This window comes from Calypte anna, chromosome 10 (assembly GCF_003957555.1).
Source record: "Calypte anna isolate BGI_N300 chromosome 10, bCalAnn1_v1.p, whole genome shotgun sequence".
Classification (NCBI taxonomy): Eukaryota; Metazoa; Chordata; class Aves; order Apodiformes; family Trochilidae; genus Calypte; species Calypte anna.
In genome coordinates this window covers 20,667,384-20,681,659 of record NC_044256.1, presented here as the reverse complement: position 1 = coordinate 20,681,659, position 14,276 = coordinate 20,667,384, and the positions used below count along the sequence as shown (strand labels likewise).

At 52.3% G+C, this 14,276-nt stretch overlaps 1 protein-coding gene across 2 annotated transcripts in view; it reads right to left on the bottom strand.

The window, feature by feature from the left end:
- Positions 1-14,276, bottom strand: part of CORO2B (coronin 2B) — a 28,423-nt gene that overhangs the window by 6,733 nt on the left and 7,414 nt on the right. The window contains exons 2-4 of one of the 2 annotated variants that reach the window (XM_030456846.1): positions 9,574-9,641; positions 8,197-8,400; positions 2,143-2,259 (exon numbers count right to left, since the gene is read on the bottom strand). In XM_030456846.1, the coding sequence (XP_030312706.1) occupies positions 2,143-2,259; positions 8,197-8,400; positions 9,574-9,624 (372 nt within the window). In that variant the 5' untranslated portion in view covers positions 9,625-9,641. The remainder of the gene's footprint in view (positions 1-2,142; positions 2,260-8,196; positions 8,401-9,573; positions 9,642-14,276) is intronic. The other variant, XM_030456847.1, reaches the window with a different exon arrangement.

Below are 14,276 nucleotides of genomic sequence, written 5' to 3'. Positions count from 1 at the left end.
ACCCCCAGACCTGCCCAGGGCTGAGGGGCTTTGGGATGCATTGTCCTCATCCTGCAGTGTCCTCATCCTACAATATCCCCATCCTACAATATCCCCATCCTGCAGTGTCTCCATCCTGCAGTGTTCCCATCCTACAGTGTCCCCATCCTACAATGTCCCCCTCCTGCACTCTCAGGCACATCCAGAGGCTGAGCCAGGCCCTGGGGAGGGCAGGGGGAGGATGGGGAACCCCCCCTATGGGACCAAGCCTAAAAAATGGCCATGGGAGGGAGAAACTCTGTGCTGGGAGGGTGCTGAGCCCCAGGGTGCACCCAGAAGCTGTGGCTGCCCCATCCCTGGCAGTGTCCAAGGTTGGATGGGGCTTGGAGCACCCTGGGGGGTGGGAGGGGTCCCTGCCCATGGCAGGGGGGGAGGTCAGGATTAGGGTTAGGGTTAGGATTAGGTTAGGGTCAGATTTAGGGTTGGGTTTAGGGGCTGCAAACGCCCCTCTAACTCTGCAGCCCTCACCAGCTCCCCCTGCCCAAGGGCTCCAGCCCAGGGAAGCCACAAAACCACCTCTGGAGATGGAGGGAATTCCCTTTCCAATCCTTGGTTCCTCCTGCCCTTGGGATGCTCCTGCAGAGCCCTTCAGCAGCATCCTCATCCCTGATTGTGCTGAGAGGACAAAGGATCAATTAGCAGTGCCCAGGGGAGAGCAGGAAGCCAGGGCAGGAACATCAGGGATGGAGAAAGGTTGGAAAACTCTGGGAACAAGCAGGGACAGCCACCACCCCACCACCTCACTCCCTGAGACCCCTAACACCCCATTTCCCTGATTTAAGGCTGGCTCCTGAACCACCCCCCAGCTCCTCCTCTCCCTTCCCAGCTCCTGGATAGGAAGAGGTGATTCTTTTCAATAATTATTTTACTTGTCACCTTTCCTCTCAGTGGGGAGCACCTCACCTCCATTCACCACCACCATCTGAAATATTGTTTTCCCCCCCCTGCTGCATCCCTTTCCTAAATCTGGAAGAAAAATCCCAATGTGCAGGGTGAGGATGAGCCAGGGGGGGTAAAACTAGGTGACCCCAAACCCTGCCTGGTACCATCATCCCCTTCCCCTCTCCTCCCTTGTACACAGCCTGGGTGGGTTGGTTTGAGTTTTTTTCCCCCTTTTCAGCCTTTGGGCTTTTTTTGTGCCCAGGAACTAAAGAGGAGGCTGCAAAGATAACCTGATTCTGGTTCCTTAGCCCCAAAATGAGCAGTTTTTAATTTATTTTTTTCTTTCTTCTATCACTGGGTGGATCAGGGCCACCAGAGCAGTTGCAGCCCCCTGAGAGGCAGAAGGTTTAATAATAGTCTTGTTGTTGGGCTTGAAAAAAAAAAAGAAAAAAAAAAGAAAAAAAGGGATAAAAGGAAAGAAAAAAAAAAAAAAAACAAAAAAAAAAGACCCTGTTGTGCACAGCTGGAGGGCTGCTCTGCAGCAGGGGACACAGAAAGAGCAGTGCTTGTGACAATAAGTGACACTGGGGACAGCCCATGGGCTGCTGACACAGGAGCTGGGAACAATCTGCCCATTGCTCTGCATCCATCTGGGAGGAGCTGGGAATGCTCAGCATGGAAAAAGGAGGAAGAGGGGGGAACTTGTGGTGATTTCCAGGTCCTGGGGTGGGCTGGGTGCTGAGCCCCTCTCCCCACTGAGGATGGATGGGGCAATGGGGTCAAGTTGCCCCAGGGGAGGTTCGGGTTGGATAGCAGGGAAAAAATTGGATAGTAGGGAAAAAAATGGATTTAAAGGAAAAAATTGGATTTAAAGGGAAAAAAAGGGGTGAAAAAAAGGTGGTGAAGCATCAGAAGAGGTTGCCCAGGGAGGTGGTGGTGGAGCTGCCATCCCTAGAGGTGTTCAAGGAGATTCTGGGGAGGTGGATTCCATGTTCTCAAAAGCCTTCCCCAACCAGGATGATCCCGGGATTCTCCCCTCTGCACCCCAGCATGGAGAGGTGGGAAGGGACCTCTGGAGTTCATCAATCCGGGCAGGGTCCCCCCCAGCATCCTGCAGCACCTCCAGCTGGGTTTGGAGCATCTGCAGAGGAAATTCCCCAAGTTCCCTGGGAAGTGGAGGATTCCCAGGAGCTGGTGGCCTCCCCCAGCAGCCCAGCTCACCGAGGTGTCCTCGGAGCAGGAGGCAATGATGTTCTCAATAAAAGGGTTCCACTTGATGTCCAGCACATTGCCCTGGTGCCCACAGACTTTGGGGTAGTTGGGTTCGATCCGACCCGTCTGGAATTTAAAACAAACAAAGAAAAAAAAAAAATGTAACTTCCCTTTTCAAGTTGGTTATTTTCAAGGCTGGAGCCCTAAAAGTGCTCAGGGGTCCCTTAATGACACCCAGAGGTGTGAGGCAGCTCCGTGGGATCCTCCCCCAGGGATGGGAATTCTTCCAAGCCCTTTAAGGATGCTCCTGAGCTCCCAGCAGACCCAGGACCTGCAGAGGATGGAGCCCCTCTGAGGGTCCCCATCACAGCTGGGTCACAGGGACCCCAGGACCTTGCAGGGACCCCCAGCTTCTTGCAGGGACACTACAGGGACCCCCAACTCCTTCTAGAGACCTTGCAGGAACCCCAAACTCCTTTCAGAGACCCCCAGATCTTGCAGGGACCTTGAAGGGACCCCAAGTCCTTGCAGGGGTCTCCAGCTCCTTGTAGAGTCTTTGTAGAACCCCCCCCAACTCCTTGTAGGGACCTCCAACTCCTTGCCAGGACCTTGCAGGGACCCCCAACTCCTTTCAGAGACCCCCAGCTCCTTGCAGAGATCTTGAAGAGACTCCAACTCCTTGCAGGGACCCCCAGCTCCTTGCAGGGACCCCCAGCTCTTTTCAGGGACCTTGCAGGGACCCCAACTCCTTGCAGGGATCCCCATCTCCTTTCAGAGATCTTGCAGGAGCCCCCAACTCCTTGTAGGGACCCCCAGCTCCTTGTCGGGACCTTGCAGGGACCCCCAACTCCTTTCAGAGACCCCCAACTCCTTGCAGGGACCTTGCAGGAACCCACAGCTCATTGCAGGGGCCTTGCAGGGACCCCCAACTCCTTGCAGAGATCCCCAGTCTCCTTTCAGGGACCTTGCAGGGACCCCCAACTCCTTTCAGAGACCCCCAACTCCTTGCAGGGACCTTGCAGGAACCCACAGCTCATTGCAGGGGCCTTGCAGGGACCCCCAACTCCTTGCAGAGATCCCCAGTCTCCTTTCAGGGACCTTGCAGGGCCCCCATCTCCTCGCCAGGACCTTGCAGGGACCCCAACTCCTTTCAGGGACCGTTCAGGGACCCCAACTCCTTTCAGGGACCTTTCAGGGACCCCATCTCCTTGCAGGGCCCCCCATCATGGTCCTTCCAGAGGTGACTTCCCAGCCTGCTGAGCTCCTGCTTCCATCCCAGGGTGACAAAGCCCCCCAGGAGCAGCCCCTGCCCCTTATTTCATTACTAACACAGGAGCAGATGCTGCTCACCCACCCACCTCAGGCTTTCCCCACTCTTTATTTTCATATTTTTACATTTTTCCATCAGCTCCACGGGGGCCAGAGCAGAACTCCAAGCTCTTGGACCCCAGCCCCTGCTCATGGCACAAGGCACTACCAGGAATTTTGAATTCTGGGCAGCCAGCTGAGGGATTTCCTTTGCAAAAGCAGCTTCAGTGAGCCCCATCAGCATTTTTATTTTTATTTTTATTTTTTTGTTCAAGAAGCTGGAGCAGAATTTGGTTACTGAGGCGAGTTCCTGCCCAAGGAATCAGGAGGAAAATCAAGCTGAATGCAAGAAGCTGCTGCCCCCAAACTGTGGCCAGGGCCAAGGTGCCAAAAAAAAAACCCCAAAAAAACCCCAAAACCCAAACCAAACAAATAAAGAAACCTAAATTATCATTTAAAAAGCAGGAATTTATTGCCAGAGCTTCCCCTGGGATCATCCCCCAGGGACCTGGCCAGCAGCTGGGCATGAAACCACTGTGAATCCTAATCCCTGAATCCCTGAATCCCTGAATCCCTGAATCCCTGAATCCCTGGCTGGGGGAAGCTCAGTGACCCAGATCCTGTTCCTGCCCTCCAACACCTCCCACGTTTTCATCAGCAGGAAGGAGCAAATCTTCCAGCAACTTCAGCCCCTTGGCTGGAAAAAAAAAATAATTAAAAATTAAAAATAATAATAAAAATAATTAAAAAATAATAATAAAAAATAAAATTAAAAAATAAAAAAGAAGAAAAAGGAGAAAAAAGCCTTTTTTTTTTTTTCTCCCCCCCCAGCAAGCAGAGGGTTTCACTTCTCTTCCACCGGCAGAGGGGGCAGGAAAAGCTGAATTTTTCCCCAGGCTTTTCCAGCAAAGCTGCAGCATTAATAGGACAAAAATCCCCATTTCCCCTCCGGGGCTCTTTTTAGCCCAAGGACCCCTGTTTCCCAACCTCCTTTCCTGCTCTGACCCAGCACCAGCTCTCGGAGGGAACATTAAAATCCCATTTATTTTTTTTTTGCCTGATCTCCTTGATCAGGGTCAGGAGCCTGGAGCAGCCCTGCTGGGGTGTCAGCTCCTCTTTGCAAGCCTCACATCTTTTTATTTTATTTTATTTTATTTTATTTTATTTTATTTTATTTTATTTTATTTTTTCACCTCTGGGTTAAAGGAGATGGCAGAGAAAAAAAAAAAAAAAATCACAACAAAAAAACCCCGGGGCAGAGATGGGACCTGAATTCACCAGCAGAGAAGCTCCAAGGATGTGAAAGATGGTTCAGAGCACAGAGAGAGAAAATCCTGGGGTTTTTTTGGGGGTTTTTTTTCCCTGCAGAAAACCTCTGGATGCTTTGGGGGGCAACTGTGGGGTGAGGGGGCAAAGAAGGGGGAAAATAAAACCCCTCCTGAGACAGCAGCAGGAGTGACAGACAGACTGACAGACAGACAGACAGACAGACTGACAGACAGGCAGACAGACAGACTGACAGACAGACAGACAGACTGACAGACTGACAGACAGACTGACAGACAGACTGACAGACAGGCAGACAGACAGACTGACAGACAGACAGACAGACTGACAGACAGACAGACTGACAGACAGACAGACTGACAGACAGACAGACTGACAGCCTTCTCTAGCAGCAGCCCACCATCACCAGCATCATCAGCAGCTCAACATCATCATCATCAGCCCATCATCAGCATCGTCAGCAGCAGCAGCAGCTCATCACCAGCATCAGCCCATCACCACCATCATCATCACACCACCATCATCATCATCAACCCATCACCATCATCATCAGCCCATCACCACCATCATCATCATCAACCCATCACCATCATCATCAACCCATCACCATCATCATCAGCCCATCACCACCATCATCATCAACCCATCACCATCATCATCAGCCCATCATCATCATCATCATCATCCTATCATCATCAGCCCATCATCATCAGACCACCACCAGCCTCATCAGCCCATCACCATCAATCATCATCATCTGATCACCACCATCATCATCATCATCATCCCACCATCACCACCATCAGACCACCACCAGCACTAGCTCATCACCAGCAGCAGCAGCCCATCACCATCAATCATCATCTGATCATCACCACCACCATCATCATCATCCTATCATCATCATCCCACCAGCATCATCAGCCCATCATCATCATCCCACCACCACCATCATCATCATCATCATCATCCCACCGTCACCATCATCCCACCACCAGCATCAGCCTATCATCATCATCATCCCACCACCACCATCATCTCACCACCACCATCATCATCATCATCCTATCACTATCACCATCAGCCCATCATCATCAATCATCATCATCATCAGCCCACCACCATCATCATCCTCATCAGACCACCACCAGCACTAGCCCATCACCATCATCAGGAGCAGCCCATCATCATCAACAGATCACCATCAAAACCACCACCATCATCATCATCACCATCACCATCTTCATCATCAGCCCACCATCATCATCATCCCATCACCAGCAGCAGCAGAACATCACCATCATCAGCTCATCACCAGCATTATCATCATCATCAGACCACCACCAGCATCAGCCCATCATCATCATCATCATCCCACCATCACCACCATCAGACCACCACCAGCACAAGCTCATCACCAGCAGCAGCAGCCCATCACCATCAATCATCATCTGATCATCACCACCAACATCATCATCATCCTATCATCATCATCCCACCACCAGCATCAGCCCATCATCATCATCCCACCATCACCACCATCAGACCACCACCAGCACAAGCCCAGCACCAGCACAAGCCCATCACCAGCACCAGCACAAGCCCAGCACCAGCAGCAGCTCACCATCATCCCCCCACTTAACAGCTCCTCCTCTCCTCCCCCCTTCCTGACCCTCAGCCCCATTTGTATAAAACCAATCAAATCACTTCCAGCTGAAATAAATCCCCATCCCCCTGGCCCTGTTTTTCCCTCAGCTCCTTAGGCCAGCCCAGGGCCAGCCCCAGCCTCTTGAAGGACACCAGGGAGTTCTTTCAGGTTTGTGGATCCATATTTTTTTTTACTGGAAATACCCCAAAACACAGCCTGGAGTGTTGGAACACCCAGGAGAGGTGAAACCTCTGTGGATGGGGTGGGGATGGAGATGCTGGATTTCAACACCAGTGCTGAGGGACCTGGGGAAACTGCTTTTTGGGCTCGAAATGGCCCATTTCAGGTTCTCTCTCTGCTGAAAAATAAAAGAGTGGCCTCAGCATTTCTCTCCCTTTTCGGGGATTTTTGCCCAGGAACCCAAACCCTGGATTTCCTAAATCATCCCAGGTCCTTCTCCCTCAGCCTCTCTCCATCCCACATCCCCTGGGTGGGGGTTTTAGGGGTGCTCTGGGGATGCTGAGAGCATTCCTGGGGAGATGGATGGATGGTTAATGGGAGCCACAAACAGGGATGGGGATGCCCTGAGCTGCTTCCCTGCATCACTTCAACCCCACTGGGTTGTGCTGGAGCCCATCCCATCCCTGCTGCCTCAAAATACAGATATTTTTTCTACCATCCTCTCCTCTCCCCTTCAGCCTGGACCAAATCCCTCCCTTGCTGTGTTTTGAGGAGCAAATCATCTTCTGGAGCTTCAGCCCCAGCTCTAATTCAGTGGTTTTTGGAGAAAAAGCTTTGTGGTGCTGGGGAGGGGGTGGGGGTTCCCAGGGGCCAAAGAGCCAAAATCTGGGACTTGGGAAAGGAGGCAATGAGGATTTCTGATGTGGCAGCAGAGGAGCATATGGCTCAGCACACCCAAAGGCTTTGTCAGAGGCAGGAGGAAGCAGAGGGGTTCCCAGTGAACATCTCTGAGCAGAGGGCAGAAAGGTGGAGGGGAAAAAAAAATAATAAAATAATAATAAAATAAAAAAAAAAAGGTGGCAGCAAATCAAATCCTGAGGAGCTCTGCAGTATCTAGGTTACCTTAATTATCTTTAGGCTAAATATGGATGGCAATTAATTAGAGGACGGCTGATTTCCAAAGAAAATGAGTTTACTTTTAATGAGCTAATCAGCCCCTCTCTCAAAAAGCAGAAAAAAAAATTAAAAAAAAAATGAAATGATGAGGTTGTACAAAGGAGTCTGCAGGCACTCAGCAGCCAGGGCTGAGCTTGGCCCTGCCTGGGATTTTTTGGGTGCAGAACAGGTTGGAAATGACACCAGGATGTGTTTTCCAGGGGAAAAAAACCCCAAAAAAAAAACAAAAAAAAAGAGGGTGAATTGGTGGCAATCCTGGTTGGTAACACCAGATTTAGGAGCAGGAGCAAACAGCGTGGAGACAAAGCTCCTGGATTTTGGAATATTAATAAAGAGCCAAGCTGTGAGCTGCAATTAAGACACTGATTATAATTTCTTCCATCTGTAGCTGACTCTGCTCCAGGAATTAAAGGGAAAAGCAGGAGGGATGGGGATGTTACCCACGGGAAGTGTGCCATGGGCAGGGACCCCTCCCACCCCCCCAGGGTGCTCCAAGCCCCATCTAACCTTGGACACTGCCAGGGATGGGGCAGCCACAGCTTCTGGGGGCACCCTGGGGCTCAGCACTGAATTTCTCCCTCCCAGCTCCTCTTTTCCAGTTCCAAGCCATCCCCCCACATCCCATCAAGGGATGGAGCATCCATCCATCCACCCAGAGCCCCTCTTGGGGTCACCTCCCTCACCTGCTCCAGGGGGATGACAAGGAAGGAGCCTCCCCCGGCGCTCTCGGTGACGATGGCGAGGAAGCGAGCGTTGACAGCACAGAAATGGTTGTCATGGACATTCTTGGTGATGGGGACCCCATCAAAGCAGTGTTCCCTGCTGGCCACCTTCCCGTAGACATTCCGGAATTTGGAGCTGCGGTACTGCGGGCGCCATGACATCTGCTGGGCAAAGGGAGAAGGAAGAGAGAGGGGCTTGGAGATTCCCAAAAAAAAGCATCCCTCCTCCCCATCAGCCCTCCCAGGTTGTTTTCCAGGTTCCAACCCAGGCTTCTGCCCAGAGCTGCTGGAAGAACACCCTTTGGATGAAAAAAAAATAGAATTAAAAATGGATCACTAGTGGTGTCCCCAGGGATCAGTGCTGGGCCCAGTGCTGTTCAATCTCTTTAGTGATGATTTAGATGAGGGGATTGAGTCCATCATCAGCAAATTCACAGATGACCCCAAGCTGGGGGGAAGTGTGGATCAGCTGGAAGGCAGGAGGGCTCTGCAGAGGGACCTGGACAGACTGGAGAGTTGGGATGATCCCAAGGGGATGAGGTTCAACATTCCAAGGGCCGGGTCCTGCACTTTTGGCCACAACAACCCTAAAAGGTGCCCAGCAGAAAAGGCAACGCCTTTGACACCTTAACCCATAGGATTCTCCTGCAAAAGCTGTCAGCCCATGGATCAGCCAGGAGCACTCTGTGCCCAGAGCCCAGAGAGTGGTGCTGAACGGGGCTGCCTCAAAATGGCGGCTGTGGTGTCCCCCAGGGATCAGTGCTGGGCCCAGTGCTGTTCAATATCTTTATTGATGATTTAGATGAGGGGATTGAGTCCATCATCAGCAAATCTGTGGATCAGCTGGAAGGCAGGAGGGCTCTGCAGAGGGACCTGGACAGACTGGAGAGTTGGGATGACCCCAAGGGGATGAGGTTCAACACAACAACCCCAAAAGGTGCCCAGCAGAAAAGGCAACGCCTTTGACACCTTAACCCACAGGATTCTCCTGCAAAAGCTGTCAGCCCATGGATCAGCCAGGAGCACTCTGTGCCCAGAGCCCAGAGAGTGGTGCTGAACGGGGCTGCCTCAAAATGGCGGCTGTGGTGTCCAAAATGGCGGCTGTGGTGTCCCCCAGGGATCAGTGCTGGGCCCAGTGCTGTTCAATATCTTCACTGATGATCTAGATGAGGGGATTGAGTCCATCATCAGCAAATTCACAGATGACACCAAGCTGGGGGGAGTGTGGATCAGCTGGAAGGGTCTGGGCTGTAAATTCAGGTTTTTTTCTTTAGCAGCAAGGGGTCAGAGAGTTTTTTCCCTGCTTTTTTCTGTCCCAGCCCTGGCCAGGACACTCACCAGGCTGCCGTGCTTGCTCCCCAGCACACTGGATTTGTGGAGGTCTCTCATCGGACTCGCCAAGAGCTCTGTGCAGAGAGGGAAAGCAAAAAAAAAAACAAATTAAAAAAAATTCAGTTCGCCATCCCCCAGGGCATCCCCTTTCTAGCCAGGCTGAGAAAAAAACCACGTGAATCCTTCCAGCTCCACACAAACCCTTCCAGCTCCTCCGACCCCAGTGGGTGATGCCCAGAGGGATCCCCCAGACACCTTCCAGGTTGCTTTAGGGGAAAAGAAAATCCCCCAAACTCGTCCCGGGTTGCTTTAGGGGAAAAGAAAGTCCCCCAAGCTTTTTCTGGGTTGCTGATGCTCAGAGGAATCCCTCAACCTCCTCCCAGGTTGCTTTAGGAGAAAAATAAAATCCCCCAAATCCCTCCCAGGTTGCTGATGCCCAGAGGGACCCCCCAAACTTGTTTTAGGGGAAAAAAAACATCCCCCAAACTCCTCCCAGGTGGGTGATGCTCGGAGGAATCCCCCAAACTGCTCCTGGGTGGGTGATGCTTGGAGGGATCCCCCAAACTGCTCCTGGGTTGCTTGAGGAGAAAAAAAAAAAAATCCCCCAAACCCCTCCCGGGTTGCTGATGCCCAGAGGGATCCCCCAAACCACTCCTTGGTTGCTGATGCTCGGAGGGATCCCCCAAACTTGCTTTAGGAGAAAAAAAAAAAAATCCCCCAAACTCCTCCTGGGTTGCTGATGCCAGGAGGAATCCCTCAAAATCCTCCCGGGTTGCTTTAGGGGAAAAGAAAATCCCCAAACTCCTCCCAGGTTGCTTTAGGGGAAAAGAAAATCCCACCAACCCCTCCCGGGTTGCTGATGCCCAGAGGGTTCCCCAAACCCCTCCCGGGTTCCTTTAGGAGAAAAAAAAAAATCCTCCAAACCCCTCCTGGGTTGCTGATGCTTGGAGGGATCCCTCAAACCCCTCCTGGCTTGCTTTAGGAGAAAAGAAAATCCCCCAAACTCCTCCCGGGTTGCTGTTGCCCAGAGGGATCCCCCAAACTTGCTTTAGGAGAAAATAAAAATCCCCCAAACTCCTCCTGGCTTGCTTTAGGGGAAAAGAAAATCCCCCCAACCCCTCCCGGGTTGCTGATGCCCAGAGGGATCCCCCAAACCCCTCCCGGGTTGCTTTAGGAGAAAAAAAAAATCCTCCAAACCCCTCTTGGATTGCTGATGCTCGGAGGGATCCCTCAAACCCCTCCTGGCTTGCTTTAGGAGAAATGAAAATCCCCCAAACTCCTCCCAGGTTGCTGATGCTCGGAGGAATCCCCCAAACTTGCTTTAGGAGAAAATAAAAATCCCCCAAACCCCTCCCGGGTTGCTGATGCCCAGAGGGATTCCCCCAAACCCCTCCGGGGTTGCTTTTGGAGAAAAAAAAAAACCCCAAACCCCTCCCGGGTTGCTGAGCACCCCTAAGGCAGCACCCAGCCCCCCCATATCCTCTGGTGTCAGGATCCCCTCCTGCTCCCTTCTAAAGCCCTTCCAAAAATAAAGATATTTTTTTTTTTTTCCTAAGAAAACCCGGAGCTGTTTCCATCCCCAGCCCACAACCCCAACTCCCATTCCATTCACCCCAAACCCTGCGTGGGGACCCCCGGGCTGGGGGAGGCTTCAGGGCTGGGGATTTCCAAGCACCAGGGATGGGGAGGGGGGGGGAGATGAAAAAAAAGCCATTTTGCAGGCTGCCACCCAGCAAATTTTTATTAAAATGGTGCCAGTCCCAGGGCTTCCAGGGCAGAGGGAGCTGAGGGCTTTGTGCTTCTTGGTTTGGTGGGGTTTGTTTTTTTAAATAAAAGCAGTTTCCACCCAATCCAGGCCAGGGGGATGGAAGGAGGGGAGGGAGGGGGTTGGGGTCAGGATTATTTATTCAGCTCGAAATAAAAGCAGATTATGGGTATTTCTGCCTTTAGGGGATGCCCACAGCCAGAATGAAGATTTAAGCTGAGCCATCAGGGTTTGGATGGCTCAGTTTTGACTCTGAGATAACATCAGGGATGCAGGGATCCACATCCCCTGGGATTCCCAGCACAGGAACAGCTCTGATTCCCTCCCCAGACCCATGGAAGCCTTTCCAGAGCTGTAAAATCCCACCTGGAAATGTTCTTTATCATCACAGCCATGGATACAATCAAAATGCCCCCAGCATCCTCGAGATGCTTTTTTTTTTAGATATATTTAAAGAATTCTTATTATTACATGAATGCTTCCATCCCTTGGTCACTCTTGGTTCTAAGGATCTCAGAAGGGTTAAGCCATAAGAATTTTGACTCCCAGATAACATCAGGGATGCCACAGGGACTCATCCACCTTCCCTGGGATTTCCAGCACAGGAACAGCTCTGATTCCCTTCCCCAGACCCATGGAAGCCTTTCCAGAGCTGTAAAATCCCACCTGGAAATGCTCTTTATCATCACTGCCATGGATACAATCAAAATGCCCCCAGCATCCTCGAGATGCTTTTTTTTTTAGATATATTTAAAAAATTCTTATTATTACATGAATGCTTCCATCCCTTGGTCAAATCTTGGTTCTAAGGATCTCACATTAAGTCAGAAGGCTTAGAGGATGGAGAAAAGTTTCCTTTGGTTGGTGCTGAGGTGGCCTTGAGCCCCTGTGAAAAGCTGCACACACACACACCCCAAAAAAAGAAAAAAAAATGAAAAATTCCATCCTTTTTGCTTTATTTACCCCCCATGCCCACCAACCCCAGACCCTTTGGGGAGACAGATCCTGCAGCAAAGCTCTTCGTGGGCTCCTCCTGTGCACATCTGGCTGATGGCACAAACAGCTGGAGAGGCAGAGGAAGCTGAGCCCGAGGCTCCAGCCCCAGGAAACACCTTGGGGCTCCGATAAACACCGGAATAAATCTGCTGAGGAAGGGGAAAAGGACACCCTGCTGCAAAGCAGCCTGTCCCCTACCCACCCCCTCCATCTTAGGGCAGAGGAGAGGCCACAAGGATGATCCAAGGGCTGGAGCAGCTCTGGAGCTAAACTGAGAGATTTGGGGGTGTTCAGCCTGGGGAAGAGAAGGTTCTGGGGAGAGCTCAGAGCAGCTCCCAGTGCCTGAAGGGGCTCCAGGAAAGCTGGGGAGGGACTTGGGACAAGGGCCTGGAGGGATGGGATGAGGGGGAAGGGTTTGGAGCTGGGAGAGGGGAGATGGAGAGGAGATTTTGGGGAGAAATTCTGTGGGGTGAGGGTGCTGAGCCCCAGGGTGCCCCCAGAAGCTGTGGCTGCCCCATCCCTGGCAGTGTCCAAGGTTGGATGGGGCTTGGAGCACCCTGGGGGGGTGGGAGGGGTCCCTGAGCATGGCAGGGGGAGCACTGGGGGGGATTTAAGATCCTTCCTTGTCATCCCCCTGAAGCAGGTGAGGGAGGTGACCCCAAGAGGGGCTCTGGGTGGATGGATGGATGCTCCATCCCTTGATGGGATGTGGGGGGATGGCTTGGAACTGGAAAAGAGGAGCTGGGAGGGAGAAATTCAGTGCTGAGCCCCAGGGTGCCCCCAGAAGCTGTGGCTGCCCCATCCCTGGCAGTGTCCAAGGTTGGATGGGGCTTGGAGCACCCTGGGGGGGTGGGAGGGGTCCTGCTTGGCACTGGGGGGGGGATTTAAGGTCCCTGCAGCCCAACCCAAGCTGAGGTTCCATGAGCAATGCTGTGCTCAGGGCTGGGATGCTGGGATGATGTTAGCACTGGGATAATGTCCAGGCAGAGTCATCCAGCCCAGGGCTGAGCTCCCAAGGGGTTGAACCCCCCCCAGCACAGAACTGCTCTGCTTTGCCCCTCCCAAAACCAGCAAAAAACCAGAGCAGATCCCTCCCTCTGCACCCTGCAGTGACCTGAGAGAGTTGGGGGGGGATTCCCAAGGGGGGATTTCTTGGGGGGCAGAGTTTGCTCCAGGAGAAGCCACTTGTCCTTCATGCACGGAGCAGGGGGAGAGGCAAAGGGAGCTCTGGGTGTTTCTCCAGCTTGTCCAAACCAGTGGGTGGACTGGGCAGACATCAAGGCTTAATCCCAGTGCCGTGGTCCAAACAAAGGACAAAAGACAGATGAATATTTCTGGAGCAGTATCTGCCAGCTGAGGTTTTTTTCCAGCCCGGAAGGAAGTGACTGGGATTTCCCTGGAGTTCAACTTCTCAACCATTTCTCCTTTCTAGAGCCCCCTGAGTGCCTGGGAAGAGCCTCAACTCTTCCCAAGCTGCTGGGAAAAACGCTCCCAGCCAGGCCAGATGTCACCACCAATCCCCATCCCACTTCCCTGCTTCCCACTGCCCCTTCCCAAGGTCCCAGGGATGTCAGGGAGCACCTGGGAACGATGCACGAAGCATCCCAGCAGCTGTGGGGCCACATTGGGGCCATTTTCCCCATTTTCCCCTTCCTGGAAACCAAAGCTCTGCTGGGCCCAGGTGCTGAGAAGCATCCCAGACCTCAGGCCTCTCCATAAATGATGCAAAGGAGCCCAGTTTTCCCTCCCACTCTGTTTCCCAGCTCCTTCCCAGCCCCTGAAACTGGAGAGAAGATCCCAGAAGTGTTTCTGGGTCACTGACCATGGGATTTTCCAAGCTCCAGCTTGATGGAATCAATATTTCCTTGAGGGTTAAAACATTGCAGGGTTTTTTCTCAACTTGAGGAGCTTTTATTCATCCCAGAGAGGGGGGAAAAGTCTTTTTTTT